Source organism: Cupressus sempervirens, chromosome 2 (assembly GCF_028749045.1).
Source record: "Cupressus sempervirens isolate cs-2001-9-10 chromosome 2, ASM2874904v1, whole genome shotgun sequence".
Classification (NCBI taxonomy): domain Eukaryota; kingdom Viridiplantae; phylum Streptophyta; class Pinopsida; order Cupressales; family Cupressaceae; genus Cupressus; species Cupressus sempervirens.
In genome coordinates this window covers 290,924,430-290,944,482 of record NC_143119.1, presented here as the reverse complement: position 1 = coordinate 290,944,482, position 20,053 = coordinate 290,924,430, and the positions used below count along the sequence as shown (strand labels likewise).

The following is a 20,053-nucleotide window of genomic DNA, read 5'->3' as shown; positions in this document are numbered from 1 at the left end:
TAGATGATGACAAAGGGTGACACATGCGTGTAGCAGCATCATGGATGGGTGAAGTACCATTACAATTGCCACACTCATCAATGTGATAATCAGATATGAAGAAGGCTCTTATTTTCTTAGGAATATTGGTCCATTTGGAAGGAGCAAGGACACACAGTTCCAATTTTAGATTCTAATAGATGCAAATGAGGAGGTTGATCATTCGAATAGAGTGCAAGTGGTCAATGATGTTGTATATGCAGACAAGACAACATTTATGATTCTTTTATGACAACAACACATAATAATGTGCCAAAACACTCTATCCTCTCTTGATCGAAATCACCATGTATGCTTAAGATTGCACTAAAGATCATAAAGGCAACTTCAAGGTTCAAACTGCCAACATGTGACTTTAGTGTGAATGAGCTCATTTGGCTTGGTGTATGCTAACTATGCAAGGGGTGTTAGGCTAATTCACTCTTGATATGTTAACTTGTACGAATGATATGACAACAAAGTAATTAATTATAAGCTAACAAGGCTTCTTGAAACAGATTGCAAATGGATTGAGTGTTTAGGACTCTAATATAATCCTAGAATGCAAGAGACCGTGAATGTGTTGGTGTATTTTACTAGGCTTACTTTTGTCATCAACTTCTACCAAACTAGTGCAATCTTCCAAGGTGAGCAATCAATGTTCAAGAAACTTTTATAACACCAACACCATCCATAGATACATGTCAATGTGCAAGAAATAATTGAACATAGCTTATTAATCTTCTCGTTGACCATGAAAGGCAAATTTACAATCATCAAATAGCTATTGGTATGGATTAAATGAGTTTCACAAAGATTATTTTACAATTTATTTCATCCATTAAATTCTAAGCTAGATACTCAAAGAAAATCTTAATCTAATTTGAGAGATTAAAGAACCACATTGTTAACAGTTCACAACTTTCACCAAAATGCCTCACTTCAATAATCTGATTCAATTATGTTAGTATCTGAGTGACAATTCTCTGAAAAATCTCTTTACTGATGACAAGCGTGAGGTTTATATGGAAGATTCAAACACAACGAATGACCAGCACTGATTTGAATCCAAAAGCCTAGATTAACCCACAGAAAAATCCTAATTAGAGTTTCTACAACCAACTCTAACATCTCCTTTTCTTCCAACCTATTCATCTTCTCCTTAATTGCACCAGTAATGTCTATCAACTCCTAAAATTTTGGCCTCTTGGTGGATGGTCCAATATCAAATGTTGCAAGCTAATAGTCCATATAGTAGCCTCCTCTCTCATTTTGTCAACTGTTGAGATGATTACATGTAAGCTGAGAGATTCCTAACCATATCTAGTAATCTTAGTGAAGTTCTTGGCTTGTTTTGGTTCCTTTGCCTTGCCCATTCAAATCAAGAATGTATCAATATCCTCAATTGGCTACACCTCCTCTACCTCCTTTTTCATGTTCTCCCTCAACTAAAAAGGGATTTTGGCCAACTCCATGCCATCTTCAAACTATTTTTCTTCAGTGAGTCCCCTTTAAAATAGATAATTTTTTCATCAACCTTGTGTGTAACTAGTGGAGATTCATCAACCTTGTGTATAACTAGTGGAGATTCAACCATCATGGGGATTAACAAATCCCTTTAAAATTACCTTTCACATCCTCATTCACCCACCAAAGGGGAAATTGGATCATCGTTAGGATACTCATTTTACCAGTTTAGTTGTTTGCCAAGGGGAAAATTTAACCCTATAGGAACACTCTTGGCCTCAACACTTCATCTCTTTTCTTACTCATCTCAATCCTCAAGGGAAAACTCAACCACTATAAGGACAAGTGGAAATCTCTTGGTTACTAGGACTAGTAGAAAATCCTTATCTATAAGGACAAGTTGGGTTCCTTACTCCTTAAATAGAAAAATTTGGTCTCATAGGGATAAAATGCAAATTCTCTAGTCATAGTTTAACTAGGGAAGATTCCATGTCCATGAGGACTTTCTACTTCCACTTTTGAAAATTTTCTAAGTATCAACCCAGTAGAAAAATGACCCTCAAAAAGACAAAGTGAAAATTCCTTGTCTACGGGGATTTCCTAGTCCAATTGTATCCCAAATTTTTCTAGGTGTCTAGTCAATAAAAACAGCCTGTCTAGGGACTTTTGCATTTTAACTTTTTTTTCCTCATGTCCTAGAGTGAAAATTTGACCTCCATAGGGACAAATGAGATTTTCAACATGGTTTTAACTTGCTAATGACTCCCAATAGTGGAAAATCAACCCTTATAGGAACTTTTAGCAAAAATAGTGAATTTTACATGTTTTTACCCGCCACAATTGGGAATCAACCTCCACAAGGACTATACACTTCTTGTGCATGATTTTATAATTTTAGTAAAAATTAACTAGGTAAATATGACCATATAGTATCTCAGAGACCCTTTGACTAGCCAAAATATCAAACTACTTATGAATTTTCACTCTGAACTTGACAAATTGTACAACATAATCCTAGCGACCAGCAATTATTTGTGATGTGTTTGTATTTGCAACTTCAATGACTTAACCACTCCCTGACCTTCTAGGTTCATAACTTAAATTGCTAATGGCAAAACACTAAGATTACTAGAGAAAAAGAGGGGGTCCCAATTAGCAATGGAATCATGGTGTGAAATGATGGAGAATTGTCATTGATGTCAAAGGGCTTCACTAGCAAGGATAAGATTATCAGTACAACTATCATCAATGTCAAAGGTACGAACATGAAATTACAAGTAAGCTAAGACGTGTGATAAGTTTAGGGCAGCCCATAGTATATAAAGAATAATGAAGAAAGTGATACTCACAAAGTGAAATGAGTTATGGATTATTGTGAAACAAACATATGTCGAATTCGTTGATAAGAAAAGAAGCAGGATGATGAGAGGAATGGTAAGAGCTATTTATATGTTGAATCAATATATGTGTGTGTTTGTGTGTGTGTGTGATGTAATAAGATTATATATATACAATGAAGAGCAATTGAAAGAAAAATCACAAGTGGCATTGTGTAATTGATGAAGGGAATCATGTAAATAAATTAATGAAACGAATAGGATTGACATAATATTTGCCCAGTACTAAATCTGAATAGAGACGAAGGATATGCAAATACACGCAAATTGGTGAGACACTAATACACATCAAATTTTGAGCAGCATTTTGAAAAATAAGGTTTGGAAAATATAGTGCAATCATATTCAGTAATTAGAAGCAGCAATATCAATTTGAAAGCAATATCTTAATGACATACAGACCACATGTCAGTTTGAGACCCTTAAATTGCTACATCAAAGTAATATATGCAATGTACATAAAGAAGAACAACGATGAAGAACATTTGTGCAAAAGTTCATACACAGTTTTCTTTTGAAGTAATACAATCTATATAGTAGAGTACATCTTTGTTTTCAGAATATACAGATATCAAGTCTTATCTTATTAGGAGTCCAGACACATTCAAAAGTTAACCATTATAAATGTCAAGACAACATGAGTACATAAGGGCTATAGAGTGATACACTATGTCAAACATTGACAGCATCTTTTTAGAAAGAAGAAGCAACTATATAGATGCAACGATAATGAATAAATAGTGTTGCTGTCAATTAAAACTAATCGATAAAGAGAATTGTTATTGAGAACTGCTATTGAAATAAATATGGTATTCAAATTATAATGTCAGCGAACGAATACAAGGAGTAAATATTTTGTTTCATTTGACAAAAGACAAATATACACATGCAAAAATCATTAGTCTGACGACAACAGAGGCTTATTCGATGAGTTTAATTGAGAATCTAAGTCTGTGTTCTGCAGTACATATGCATGCTCATGCCATCAAGCTTAAAGACATAAGACTTGCATATTAAGCAATATGGACAAGAATAATGAGCAGCGATTTATGCAGACAGCAGCAATGAAGATTAAAATAGTTATTAAATGATTAAATTCATAAAAGGATAAATTAATTACTTACCAGATTCATCAATGCTGCCCAGAATAATATGCAGTCTCAAAAACACGATGAACCAAAGAGTCGCGATGAATAGAGAAGGAAGCATGTATCATTGTAGGAGGAAATAATAGTGAAGTGAAATACAAAAACGATATTCAACTACAGACAGCAATAATATTGTTTTTGGTAAAAGCAAAGACGGCTGTAGAAATGGACATAATATTATATGGAGCCCATATTCCTGTGCGTACAGAGTTTTATAAAGTTAAGCCCAATACTTTATGTAATAATTGTTGCCAAGACACAAGCAATGAAGACACAGTGGGGCAGACTTAGAGCTATCAAAGTCGTTGTGGGTTTCAGATGATGGTAACTATGGAGGCAATACCAATCTTAATATCCAAGTCAGCAAGGATGATGCAAAAGTATATGTAAAAGAAAAAGATTAAAAAGCAAGTGTAAGACTTATTACAGAAGGAGCCACGCAGTAAATCATTAGAAATGTACTGCACAATACGCATGGTATCGTCTATGTACATACTCAAGTTAAATAATAATCAATCTTTGATTATTCAGCGAAACTAATTTAATCAGATTGACAAAGAAAAGTGTGTTCATAAAGTGCAATTATAAACATTGTTTATAAAAGAGGAGATATTCTGGCCTGAAAAGTCACATCCTTTCATACTATCAAATATAAATGATTTGGAAGGTAAAATAAAATAATAAGCAAGTAGATAGTGAAAGAGGATTGCTAAAGTTGTAGCTTCAGTCGGATTGATTTGATCTGATATACATTATTGTTATTGGTAAATCATCATTTCCTATATATAGTATATACTTATCCATGTTAAATAAAATATATTATTGTATAATACATATATATAGTTATACATATTATTATTTATGTTAATATAATATTATTAAGTGATGATTACACCATAGAGACATGTCTCTTCATGAGACATGTCTCCTCTCATATTTATATGAGATCCAAATCTGCATTTGAAACATACCAATAACAATGGCAGTGTTATTACATTTGCAGAAAATTATTCATGTTACTCAACATGGTATCAGAGCAATGTTGCGAACGATTATACAGAAGTTTGGACAATTGGAGATACAAATGATGAGAAGATACGAGGGAAAATCGGAGAAGATATAGAGGAAAAGATACTTCACTTTCTCCCAAAGGCGTATCATCTATAAACGGAAAATAAGAAAACTCCAGATTGCTGTTAACGTGGAGGAATATTATAATCCAAAATCCAACACAGAGATATTGGGTTTTAAAATATTGAATAATGATATCGTAACTATAATATCAGACAAAATTTTCACATGATATATACCTTGATGGATGTCCGTGGCCTGCTTAAAAACTCCCATATTTGTATCAGCCTGAAAGTTGCATTTATTTGACAGTTTCTAATATATTTCAAACAAGAAATCCCAGTGGAATATTTGCAGTGACTGTTTTGCCTTCAACAACCATTTTTCATGATTTTGAGATGTTAGAAAGGAAGTCGGAATATTAGAAACCATCTCTAATCCCTTGTGGCATCTACCAAAAATCCATATTGAGTAAGGAACCGTAGAAGTTTCCTGAAAAGAGGCATCTTAGCAAAGTGTCTGCCAGCGCACGTATCATTGATTAATAAGTAATGGATTGTTATGGAGATGAAAGGATAATACGTGTGAAAATTTCCAAAACATTAAAAATACCATTGCCATTATAAATATGTTTGCTAATATCATGTGCATTTGCAAGGAGTTTGCCTGCCGGGTTTAGCGATATTCAAGTAAAATTTTGGAATCAACAGTTCTGGTGTTTGCAGAATCAGAAGGAACTAGTACGCAATCAGCTATAACAGAATATAGGAGCTAAATTTCATTCTCCAGACAGATATTAGACCTATTTCAGACTGTCATTTTTATTGAAGATTACTATGGATTCCACTATTTATGAAAGATTTAGAGTCAACAAGATTTAATTATTCTGAATCCTGATCAGCAGTGGCAGTCTTTACACCCAGAAGTAACAACACTGAGCCCCTTAAGACACAAATTGCATCACAGAAGTAGTTCATCTATAGTCAAAGAATAGAGAAGAAATTTCATTCATATTGAGCAGAAATCACAATTCTTAAAGCATGTTGCATCAAGTACATGATCTTGGTTTACCATGTTATAGCCGAAGGTCAATGTTGGGAACCGCAATATCATTTTGATGCATGGTTGCAGTTTATAAATTGTGATTGCATATAAATCATTAGGGCATTAAGAGGTTGCGGTAAGCAGTAAGATATGAACCGTTCATTACAATGTAATGAGTTACTAAGTATTATCACTGCTAGGCAGTAGGCACTCAGCATACAAAGTCGAACAAAGGATTTTTTATATGAAAAACTTAATTTGCGTTGTCAGCATTACAAGAAGATAGTCGCAGGAAGTCTTTGCCGTTAAACATGAAGGCAGTGTTTTGTATTCTACAAACAGTACTAAGATTAGTGAACTAATGGTATCAAGCTCTATGTGAAATTTTGAGACTAACAAATAATAAGAAACAATGATTTTCTAGCACGACAATGTCTCAATCAGGAATACCAAACAAGAGCAAGAAAGAAGATTATCATTCATTCTATTAATCAGAAGTAGCATCAATCGAATAAGAATAAAATGTATTAAAAAATAAACCAAGCACATAATCGAGAATATGGGTCAATATAATGGAGAAGACACCATCATTATCACTAAGAAGTGCAATAATCTGGTTGGACAGGGTGTCATGGTCCCTTCAGTGCAATACATACTGATACAGAACAGAATCATCAATTATCTTCTACGAACCATAACAATCAACTTATATTATCATGCAATATAAGTGACCTATGGTAATATGTAATAATTGCTCTATAGGAAGTGTCGAGTATAATAATAAGCACCATATCGGTGGAATTAAGGAAACAATACTAAGGTTTCAATAAGATTCACAATCATTTAAACAAATTATATATAGATCTCACTCTCACACAAATAGGAAAGAGGTGGCAAAAGTATAAAGGAAGCTCAGTTTACTAGTATAGTTGTTGACCATGGAAAATGGAGAAGCAGTCATAATCGATCAAGTTAGAGATTGGGAATAGTATCAATCTTTGAATACGTACAGTGCTAAAGACAATGATTTTAGCAATAGTAGTATACGAATGTTAGTTTTGACATTTAATTATATTTTATAAGTAGTGTAGTTTGATCCTTTAGTAAGATGAGAGGAAGATTTATATAAAGGTGACTTCAATGATCAATGGATCATTGAATAGGAAAGAAACATATAATAACTTATCAAAGTAAAATACTATTCATTAATGAAATGCTTCTGTACATAACAGTAATGTTCCATATAATGATGTCAAATACATAAGTGAAAGTCACATTTATAATATCTGTTACAATGCTCATGAAATGACACAACCGTGTCCATACCGATAACCGTCTAACTATCGAGTTTGTCAAATAACATCCCCCCCAAAAAAGAAAAGTCGTCTCCTGGTGACTCAAAACTGACAAAATTAGGAGACAGCATACAAGCATAGATACAACATAGATTAGGGAGGAGGTTGCGTCCCTGGAGTGTTCAGCTACTGGCGCAACTTATAAACTTGATCAGTGTGTATCTATAAGTCCTTTTGTGTCCGTGTGTTAACTTGCACCGCCTCCTTCAAGAGAAGTGTTGCCTCCATGGCTTGAGTCTAGGCCACCTGCAATCCTTGTTCGGCCTTTTCCTTGTCTCGCAATAGCACTACTCACTCAGCCGCCCATGTTGTCTGCTGGCTAGTCAATTCAGCAACTAGCTTCTCTCGAGCTTCTACCTTGACTACCCTTGACCTCGCAACTGCAATCCTCTCTACTTCCCTATCTGTCTCTGCATGCCAATGAGCATAGTAAATGTCTTTATATGCCCCTACTATCTCATGTGCAAGCTTCTCCATAGCAGTGTTACACAGTCCCAACTTAGGCTCTATAGTCCAATCAGCCAACATCTCTGGTGTTTCCACAGTTGGTCATCCTCTGGCCTCAAAGCAAGAGCAAAAACGCTCCGGACAAATCCTTTGAATATAGGCTCAGACCAACTGAAACTCCCTCCTATGGGTCAAAGCCCGATGCCCAACAATTCGAACGCTCTCTAGCACAACCTCCATGGCTCTGATGTATGCCTTGCATCTCTCCTCATCTGACCCATGATTCACTTTGTCCTCAGTATCGGCATCCTGCTCCATATTTGTATCCCTCTCTGCCTCTTCTGTGGTAGCCACGTCCACATCCGATGCAGCCTCCTCATCTCTGAGCGCATCCTTGGACTGTGGTACTCTCGACTCCTGTGGTGTTAAAATGGCAGCTACTCCTGGGGATACCTCTTCCTACCTCGAGAACTAAATAGAGGAACCAACATCTGTAGGAATGAGTCATAACTGTTGTCTCAAGAATGCACTAGCTCAGTCCATCACCTCAACATTCTCCAATTGTGTTGTCTGGGTCATTCCAACACTCTCGACTAGCTGGGTTAGCTGTGTTGGGTGAGCTGGCTGGGCCATACTCAAGTTCAGCCAACAAAGATGAAGCTATGGTGACAATAGCCTCAGAGCCGATCACATTTAGTCAAACTTGAGGCTTGACCTCTGGTGCCTGCATCTCCACTAACCCTATCATTGGCACTACTGCTACTAAGTCTAGTACAACTGGATCTACAAAGATGTTCCATGGAGTCATAACATCTGTGGTTTTTGTCATGGCCATGGGTGGAGTCATGACAACTGGCGCATGCCTCTGGCCAAATGGAGGAATAAGCGAGGTGGTGGCTATCAAGTGTGTCGAAGTCGGCAACTGGGGAGGAGTGAAAAGTGTGAACCCTCCAACTGTAGCATCGTTCCTAGCTTCTGTCGAGGTACTCTCTTCCTCTGAATCAGTCCCACTACCTTCCATGGTATCCTCTCGTCCACTATTAGTGTCACCGTACACATCTAAGCCCTGCAATACCCTCTTTTGACCGGCCATTGTGCCACCCGTGTTCAAATGCCTCCAATAGAATACTGGGGGTTCTCTTCATGCTAATTTTCCTCTCAGTGAGACTTCAAAATCATCTGCTGGAATTTGATGGAGTGCAGCTTCTAGAAAAAACCTATGGCATGATGCAGCATATAAAATGTCTAATGTTGCAATGTCATGAACTCCATTCTATCTGCGAGGATGATGGCCCAATCATACACTATACCATTCATGATGTCATTCATGAAAGTAATATGAGGCAGGGTAATATCTGAAACCCTACTCGCCCCAGTTAACCTATTTTTTATTACATCCATAATACATCTCCAATGGCCTTCCCGGATGAAAACCCGTCGTAGTCCTAGACTCTTAGTACCCCTTACAAGGACTCAAATTCCTCTGGTGTGAGGTCATGTCCATAGTTTAAAAAACCACCAAAATATTGCCAATCTCGCGATATTTCGCGAAGCAAATACCTTGCCGAATATAACGCAGTAGAAACCGGCAACAAAATATTGCAAAAAATCGCGTCATTTATTTCGAGATATATCGCGTTAAAATCCAAAAAATTGCAAAAGATATTGTTGAAAAGTCAGAGCGGGATATTTTAGGTTTGATGTCATGTTATAAATTTCAAACTCTCATTTGTTTCGTTTCAACCCTAATCGATCATTTGTCTGAGTATGTCTGGTCTCCACGAGTTTGGACCCTCATTTGTCTGCGCATGATAGTGGTAGAGGGTCGACAGTTGACTTTGATTTGTCTGGACTCTGCATCCGATGACAGCTCGAAGACTGTAGAGGTGATTATCGGCATTTGAGAAGCATTACACCGATTTTACTATTTCTTCATTCTTGCATCGATTTGGACTGTTTTAAACTTTTTTGGTAGCACTTCCCAAGTATGTATTGTTTTACCATTTTGTAAATTGTTTTTAAATTTTAATATATTTTGTTCATAAGTTTTGTTTAACATTTAATTTATTTTATAAAAGTAAAATCAAAATATAATATATTTTGGTAAATAATTAGAAACTAAAAATACATAATAGATTGTTTTAACTTTTAAATTTCCTATGAATTTCACTATATTTTATTAATTTTTTACATATTTATAATGCATTTTAATAGATTTTAGATTTATAATATATATTAATAGATTTATATTAGATTTTAAGAAATTTTATTTTTCAATAGGTTTTAATAAATTTATAACAGTATTTTAATAAATTTAATGAATATTAAATTTGATTTATTGTAAATTTAGAAGCTTTCTAATTATAATTGGTTATTTTTTGTACTACAAAGTCTGCCTATTTCCTCACAAGATGGCTGGTGGCAGAGAGGACCCTTTATGGAAATATGGGCTCCGAGGAGCAAACGAAGGACAAATCCAATGTATCTTTTGCCAGAAGCATATGACTTTAGGTGTAAGCCGACTAAAATACCATCTTGCAAAGATTCCAAACAATGACATTTCACCGTGTGATAGATGTCCGGAGGAGGCTTCAAGAGAGGCTTTGACAAGCCTTCAAGAATTTGCACAAAATAAGGAAGCAAAAAAGAGGACATTCGAAGCCATGGCAGCCTCAATGGAGACTTTTAGTTCTACATGATCACAAACAAGTGGAAAGGCTTGATATTGAAACTTGAACTTGATATGGATCCCTAATTGATATTAAAACTTGAACTTAAGATGTGTTGAAAAGTTTTAGTTTCACAAAGTTTGACTTCTATATGCATTGAACGTATTTATAATCAAATGTTGCACTTGTTTCTTGGTATATGATTCTATCACTATGATAATTTACTAAGTTTTAGTTGCTATAGAATCATAGATTATTTTTTTTACTCAAAACTTTGATTAATATATGGTGGCTATCTCAAATCATTATATGTTCTACAAATTTGGTGTGTGTATATGAGTTTTAAGAAATTGTATATTTTCAAATGTTCGATAAAAGTGCCGATTTATTGCCGAATTTTTCGCCGAGTTTTTGCCGATTCCGATATTTTCAAAAAAATTGGGCTAGACGAGATATTGCCGAAACCGAATTTTTAAACTATGGTCACATCCCACTAATTTTACCCAATACTCCTTGCATTCTTGTGGCAGTTTGTAGTTCGTGGTCACCACTTTGCAACTTCCTTGGCCAGGAATGCCAAGAACCCTACTAAAATCTCAGGCTTTGAAGGAGATTGTGATACGATACTTCTTGTATACAAATGTGCTGGTTCGGTTGTGCCTATTGTATGTTTCTATTATAGTTCTTAGGATCATCTCAAATAGCCAAATGGAGAACACCGGGAGTTGTATTGCCCAATGTACTTGTGCAAGGATTAGAATTTGCTTGATTAGGTCTGTATCAGCCATTTCTTGCCCCTCTCTCCGGCACTCACTGCCATTCAACCCTTCAAACTGAACTGTGAGATGTGACAGGTTGGCCTTCACCTTCTGCTTCTTGTTGCTCGATGCTACCGGCCTTGCAACATGGACACCTGAGGCCACATTCGCGCATTCTTGTCCATCTCGGCACTATTTCCCTTCAGCTAATCCTTCCACTATCTTCTTTTCCCTGTAGACTGCATATTAACAGTCTCTTGATTTGTCTTTTATTGTAACAAATCAAAAAAGGTTAGGTTTTGCTTCTCCTTTTCATTTCTCTATGGCTTGCTTCAGCCTCTCGTCTTATTTCCAGCTCCTGCGAAATGCTTCCTTCTATTACTCCTCAGCTTGTCCAAACGGCAATGGTTCCCTTTGACTCTACTTCTTTCTACTTTTCCACCCTCAAATTATTTTCTATTACTCCCACGCTGAATGCTTTTGTTGTGTCTTTACTTCCTTGTGGATGTTCTTCTTGTGTTTCCCATGGATGCTCAATCTTATCTTTGTAGCAAGAAATCAAGAAATTTCAAAGTCAAATGCCTAATCCTACGCACTTTTGTAGGCGTCAATCTGTATCTGACAACCTACTTTTCTTTTATCCTCTTTTCCTTTCCACGTGACCTTCTCTACGAACACTCTCCTTTCCCTTACTCCATGGACGACAAGTCTTATGCTTTTTTGTTCTCCACGAGCACCATTATGTTTTTCTGCTACGGCTGCTTGTCCACGAGCAGTAGGTTTGCGGCCATATGTCCACGAGACTACGTTTCCGCGGCCACATGTCCACGAGATAGTTGTTTGCGACCACATGTCCGTGGGTAGTTCCCAATTTTTTTGGGTTTTTTTTTTTTTTACTAATAACTTTTTCGGCTACTATCACCCCTAGCCTCACCTTCTTGTCATTCGTAATATATCTTCAGCTTCGATTTATTAATGGCATTAGGAATTTCTCACCCGTCCAAGGTCCATAATTTTATAGAACCATTGTCGCCAACTTATTTGATTTTATACGGTCTAAGTCATTTGACCTTGAATTTCCCTGGTTTTATCTCATTGCGGCCATTGTACCAAAGCACCAGTTGACCTAGCTAGAACCTTGAATGTTGTGCGGTAGGCCCACAACGCTGAGGGCAATTTCTCGTCCCAATCTACCTGTTCTACTACGCATGATTTACATTTGATGGCCACGAGAATTTTGTTTGTCACTTCCACCTACCCATTGGCTAGTGGGTAATATGGACTTGATAATGAATGAAAAATCTTGAATTTTGTTATCAATAATCTGATCATGTGATTCACAATGTGACCTCCTCTGTCACTTATCAATTAGATGGGTATGGTGTATCATGTGATGATCTTTGCGGTACTTATTGTAGAGTTGTCGGGTAGTGCCCGTGCCTCTACCTATTTTGTTATATACTCAGTGGCCACAACCACATATCGACAACATCGGGCCCTACTCACCTTCAGTGGACCCATGAAGTCCAATCCCCAACGTTCAAACAACTCCTAGGCGTGGGACGGGTTTAACGGCATGAAGTCTCTCTTGAATGGTTTGCCCACTCTCTAGCATGTATCACAGCTTAACACCCATTCCCATGCATCATTGTAAAGTGTGGACCACCATAATCCAACAAGTAGGACCTTCCGTGCCGTTGTCTCGGGTCCCATGTGGCCACTTGCGGGACCTTCATGTGCTTCCCTCAAAACACTCTACACTTCCTTTTCCATTACGCATCGCCTTAGCTCTTGGTTTGGGCCCATCTTATATAGGAGATCATTTATCAATTGAAAAGCTTGGCTCCTTAACAATAGCTTCCACTGTTCGCCTGGCGGCATCTACCCCGAAAATTGGGACATGGATAGATATTCCCCAATAGACTTGTACCACCCTGGAAGAATGGTGATCCTAAACAAGTGTACATTCGGAAAATCATCATTGACCCCTTCCAGTGGCTCTCCAGACCTGATTCGAGAGAGCTGGTCCACAATGACATGACTCTTCCTAGGTCGAACAATAATGGTGAAGGTGAATTCCTGCAATAGTAACAACCATCTACTAATCCTGCCTTGGATGATTGGTTTGTTCACTGGGTACATCAATGCCTGGTGGTCCACGTAAAAGGTGAATGGTGTAGCCAAGTGGTAACGTCAAAACTTTTGTACAGAGTACACCATCTCGAGGGCCTCCCTTTCGATGGTACTATAATTCTTCTTGGTTTTTCACAGTAGCCAGCTTGCAAAATATACTAGGTGATCAAGCCCATGGTCGCCAGTTTGCGCCAACGTTGCACCTATGGTGAAGTTATAAGCGTCCACATGGACGTGGAACTCCTTGTCCCAGTTTGAGTATGCCAAGATGGGCACCCCCAACAATCCGTTCTTCAGTTCTGTGAAGGCAGTCTCCTGCTCAGAGCTCCAGATGTATGGTTCTCCCTTTCGTGTCAACTTGTCAAGGGGAAGAGCAATTCGGACATAGTTCTTTATGAACCATCTATAGTATCCAATGTGCCTGAGAAAAAACTTCACTCCCATTACCTCTGTCAAGGCTTCCATTTCCACAATCACCCTCACTTTTTCTGGGTCAGTCTTTAATCCTGACTTGCAAACAATGTGCCCAAGTAATTTGCCTTGAGGAACCATGAATCAAAACTTTTTAGGATTCAGTACCAGCCTTGCCCATCGACACCTCTCCATACATACCTAGAGTACCTTCAAGTGGTTGTCCCGTCCACTGAAGATGGACCAATCATCCAAAAATGCTCGGAAGTTGCCTACTAGCATTTTGTCAAATATGTTTAAAATGAATTTCTGAAATGTAGCAGGTGCATTACACAATCCGAAGGGCATTTGGTTGTAAGCATATCATCCATCCTCCACCACAAAGGTAGTTTTCAATTTATCCTCTTCAGCAATGGAGATCTAGTTATAGCTAGAGAATCCATCCATAAAGGAGTACATCTCGTGTCCTGCCAACTCTTCCAAAATTATGTCCGTGAACGGAATGGGGAAGGGATCTTTTGTCGTGACCGCATTCAGGCACCGAAAGTCCACACATATCCGGATTTGGATCCCATCCTTCTTCATGGATATCACAATTGGTGACACCCACTCTCTTGTTTGGACTTTGAATATTATGTCGGCTTCCAGCATTCGTTGTATTTCCTCATCTACACGTGTTGCGTAGTTTTTGTTCATTTTGTACAGACACTTCCACACAAGTATGGCTCCAGGTGCCAAAGGTTTGCGGTGAACGCACATCTCTGGCGGGACCCATTTTAAATCCTTATAAGTCCAAGCAAATACATCTTTATACTCCATAAAGATTTTAAATGTTGCAGCCTTCAGTGCCAGGTTCCAGTCGTCACCAACAAGTATGTTCCTTGGATTCTCCATGTTGCCAAGATTTTCATTTTGAAGAGTTGATATGCTGGGAGCATGTCCAAATCATCTGTTATACCTGGGAATGCTGAACAAGCAACGGAGGGAGTTCAAAATGACAGTCAAGGCTGCTTATCCTCTGTTGTTTCTGAGCAGTAGCTTATTGTAAGTAGTTTGACTGGCATGCTCACTCATGGCATGTTTTCAAAGGTACATTTCATATAAATAATTTGTTAATGTTATTTCAGAAATTTGGAGCATTAATCACACAAGTCTAACCTTTATGAAATCTATATCAGCAATTAATGTGCCCAAAGTTCACAATCAGAATTTATTGCAATAAGAAACTCTACTATGGTGTTCATGGGATATCCTCATGGGAAAATTCAAAAAAAGGGGTGCTCTTACAAGATATGCCGCATGCATGCATAGTCCAATTTTCTAATTCACAATGCAGCAGATATTATCAAATAGAATTTACTAATTTCGCAGTGAAGAACGCTCTTCCTTAATTAGAAACACTTTGGCTTCAGTCCCTCTTCCAAAGGCAAGAAAAATGGTTTCATATGAGTGGCTCTTTTGAAATAGTATGCAGCAAACAGAACAAACGACAACTAAGTACATGGCATAGACTATACTAAGACCTTACACTTGTCAACTAAATGAATTTGATCAACCTCACTCTAGTCATCACAGCTGGTCGTGACCAGTTAATTTATTAGATGGGCATGATGAGTAGTAATATTAGATGGGCATGATGAGTAGTAATTTTCATCATGCTGATCAATAGGATGAATTATATATAGCACAACCACAAGGTTTCATTGATGATTCTTCCTTGGTCTACAAACTCAAGCAAACACTCTATGACCTCAAACAAGCCCGTTGGGCTTTGTATGCCAAAATAGATTCATTAATTCATTCTATCAGCTTCACCCAATGTCACTTTGACACAATTGTGTACATATAGTGGCAAGCTGACGAGCTTATGCTTTTGGTATTGAACATTAATAACCTAATCATCACAAGGAGTTTATCTCTCATTGGCTCCACAAAGTTCAATCCACAAAACACTCTCTCTACGACCAACTTAAAATTGTTACAAGAATTCCTCAAGATTTAGATTCATGATTACGATCACTCAAAACCAATTTTGAAATATGGCCTGCTCATCTCATTTATGCTCTTGATTTTCTATTACAGACTCAGATGGTTGCCTATTAATCTAAGCCAACTCGCTTCCTATCAAGAGTTAATTTTGGGGCTCATTGTTCAACTCCTATTGTTAATACTCCCTTGTGTCAATAACTTGTACGCCAAGCTTATATACCTCACACAAAATTGTCTAGACATTTCTTGCAATGTTGGCACCGTATCTTGCTTTATGCAAGAGCCCTGTGAGCTTCATTGGATAGTTGACATGCGTTTACTACATTTGTACATGGGACACACTATACAATAAATCGAGATGCAAACTTGCTAGGATATACAAATTCTAATAGAGCTAGTGACTCTAAGGATCGCAAGCCAACATTTGGCTATAGCTTACACTCAAATCCAATCCTATTTGTAATGATATAATTGCACCTTATATTAAGTTTTTTTGATAACTGCTTTTCATTACCTAGCTAGATTAGGGGTAGTGTGTATATGCCATTCCTTGTTTTCAAAAATTCTTGTGCTACCTCTACCTTATCCTTAACCCCTTCAGATTTGGAAACACAAATGATATACATGATAATTTAGTTCCTCTTATTATCATCTAATTAAATTCAGATATTGGAATGTTGAAATTCTTGTTTTTTATATTTTATGTACTAAGCTTTTATGGAAGAAGAGGGTAGCAACTTGGCATGCATTAACATTTGGATTGGTTCACATTTTGTGCTTGAAGTGTATCTGCTCATAGTCTACCTTCTGATGAAAACCCCGGTTAGATAAATTCCCAATTCAGAATCTTTAGAAGAAAGGTTTCAGATAAGACCTCAGCCTAAGTCTACCCCAACATATTCAAGCAAAAGTAATTGAGCCCATTTAGCAGTCTATTCTTTCCAAATTGATATTTTTATCTCAATGACAAGAAAGGATGGTCAATATGCTATAGATGTTTTTTACCTCTCAAATCTGAGGGATGTCCTAGAATTTCATGGGCAAACAATTGTTTACCATAATCAAAGTGCCACCGTTAAAGTTGTTTGAGCAATCATTTTCTAATATGGAGGTAGGAAGACTCTCCTAAATAATAATTTTTGATCATGCATGTGTACCATGCATACCAATCTCACGAGCTAGAGACGGAACTTTCAAGAAATCAATGATTTGTCAACATCTGTAGAAAGGATAGTTTCTCCTTTCTTCAGAAAGCTAACTATTGTTTTCTGTAAACTTCTTAGAACTCCAGATTAACAAGGTTTGTCATCAGTTCCAAGCATGAGCCTAGTTCTCTTGAAGTAGGCATGCATATTTAAAAGTGAACAAGGAGAATGTCCCCCAATAAAGGAATCCTATCCTTAAGGACCTCAGAAGTCACCTACATTTGAACCTTGGTCAACTACTAAAGAGAAAGCGAACCATATGAACAGAAACATGACAGGAAGGGGGGAAGATAAAAAGAACATAAACAAAGCTCAGAGTCAAACGCGATGTTTACCTTGCTTGATAATGTTCAAACAAAGATTTTAGACATAACTGAGACAACAAATGAACTTTATGATCTGAAAGAAAGTAAATAGTTTCTGGAAGATAATGCTATACACTCTGAGTAGTTAAAAACATCTCCATACAATTTTGAAATGAAAAATACTAGATAATGGCAAGGGCATACCTGTGCACATATTCACTGGCATCACCAGGAGAGTCATATTGTATAATGCATCTCACTTTTGGAAAATCCAAACCTCTTGCTGCCACATCAGTGCATAAGAGAAGAGCAGATTTTTCTACATTGTAATGATGAAAAGTTTGCTTCCGATCTTCTTGTGCCATATTACCATGTAGACGGAACATTTTGCAGCCTATGAAACTTCCCTCTTTCTCATCCAAGCCCTCTCCAAAACTTGACACCCAGTGAAATTCACTTATCAAAGCAAAATGAAAATCCACCGCATCACATGTGGAGAAGAAAACTACCACCTGTGCATGTAGAAGTTTGATCTTATGATAAGTAACTATTCTTCAAACAATACTGCTAACAACTATAAACATATTGAACATTTATAAATTTGAAAAAATAAAAAACTCAGGATACCAAGGGACATTACCACGCCCTAGCACTGACATGATATCATGCTAATAATGGAATTTAAGCACATCAAGCATACCCGCAATAATAATTGTATTATCATGACACCCAATTAACGAGCAGTACATTGTGTTGATGATCCATAATTCAAATAAGGGAAATAAACTTGGGACTTCACACTTAACACACAAAAACCACAACACCACCACCCAATGGACAACAAATAAAAATTCTTGAGTACATAGTTTCAAATTATAAAGTACCAACTAGGCGAAAATCTGTTGCTATTTCAGTAAAAGCTATATTTGTTATGCTTACAATAATAGAAAATGTCCCTTCCAATCTAGTGTTTAAAATACTTGAATTCACAATTAGAAGCATTTGCTTTCAAATGGTCCTCAGTTATCCTCTTAATTGAACTAAATATGTCTCTTCCAAGCATATGCCTAACTCATTTAATTATGACAAGTTCAATGATGTTAGAGAGCTCAACTATGATGAATGTGTTTTGCATCATTGTGTATGGTGGTTAGAAGTTTAGAACAACTAAAATATCATTAAAGCATCTTATTACAAATACTTAAAAGGAAATATGCTATAAAATGTCAATTCATCGATTCGCCCTTCAATCAATTCTTGCTTTAATATATTATACCATATACAATGGAATTATAAAAGGTTAGCTAGATCTAGTGAATTCCAAATATAACAACTAATGGAATATAAACTCCAGAATAAGTAGAAGTCCAATATAAATAGATGCCCCTTAATCATATCTAAAGGTAACACACACAAAGGTATATGTAGAAGCATGAAGACTGTGGTATAGATGATGAAGTGCACACCAATAAGGAGTTTTCTATGTTAACAACAAAAGACTTTCAAGCATTAAAATTTAAACAAAAACTTTTGCGAAAAACTATGTAAAAGATTTAGCATCATTAGTAATTGATTATAATAAAAACTAAAAGACACATATTGAACCCCTTTGTGTAAAGGATACTAAAATCTTGCACAATTTGTTCCAAAAGATTCATTTAAATAATCTATTATGCTGTTTAGATCTATTCTCAAAAGCAAATTTAAGGTGAGAATCCTAGTATATGATGAGTATGAGCTTGGGATTCCAGTGTGCCAACACAACATTTTTCCATGTGTGTGTTTGTGTGTGTGTGTGCGTGTGTGTGTGTGTCACAGGCACAGACTTCTCAAACTGTACAACATTTTTCCATATGTGTGTGTGGGTGTGTGGGTGTGGGTGTGTGCACGTGTGCATGTGCGTGTGGGTGTGGGTGTGTGTGTGTGTGTCGCAGGCACAGACTTCTCGGACTGTACAACATTTTCCCATGTGTGTGCGTGTGCGCGTGCACGCATGCATGCGTGTGTGCATGCGTGCGTGTGTGTGTGTGTGTGTGTGTGTCGCAGGCACAGACTCGGACTGTACTCAGCAAGCCTAACTTCTCAACTCTGCTAATAATCGGCAGCTTAAAAGGACTAAAAATTAAAATATCTGAAAGAAACATATTTTTTGTAATATTCAATTACAAAATGTATTAAACTAAAAAATGACATCTCAAGAGAGGAAGTGCATTGTTTTATAGCAAAAATAGCATATGAAAATGCATTTTAACTAGCATTTTACCTGCGTCTGACAGTTTTACCCACATTTTTTGTGTCTATAAAAATTGCGAGAAATAAACCTGTGAAACCTCACACAATTAAAAAATTAAGTAAACACACACACACACGATAACACTCAAAACCATAGAAGCAGAAATCTGCAAAAAATTGTCACCAATGCTGCCAATTTATTCCCCAAAAAATCATGGCTGTTTGCTCAACGATTATGAATGATTATTTTGCAAACTTTTGGGGTGGTGAATGGGCCAAAAAACCCTATACAGTAGTTTTCAAAGAGAAGATGCAGATTGCAAGGGGCATTCAACATGATGGTCAATAAAGGGATCAAATTAAAGGTAGGTTCCACGCATATTCATAAAATCTTGCTCTACCTT

The 20,053-nt window shown here is 36.9% G+C and overlaps 1 protein-coding gene across 4 annotated transcripts in view; it reads right to left on the bottom strand.

Moving 5' to 3' along the window:
* The window catches only part of LOC149572212 (DEAD-box ATP-dependent RNA helicase 17-like), a 154,997-nt gene that overhangs the window by 39,823 nt on the left and 95,121 nt on the right, over positions 1-20,053 (bottom strand). For all 4 annotated transcript variants that reach the window (XM_089813467.1, XM_089813469.1, XM_089813468.1 and 1 more), the window contains one exon: positions 17,622-17,929. In XM_089813467.1, coding sequence (XP_089669593.1) covers positions 17,622-17,929 — 308 coding nt within the window. The remainder of the gene's footprint in view (positions 1-17,621; positions 17,930-20,053) is intronic.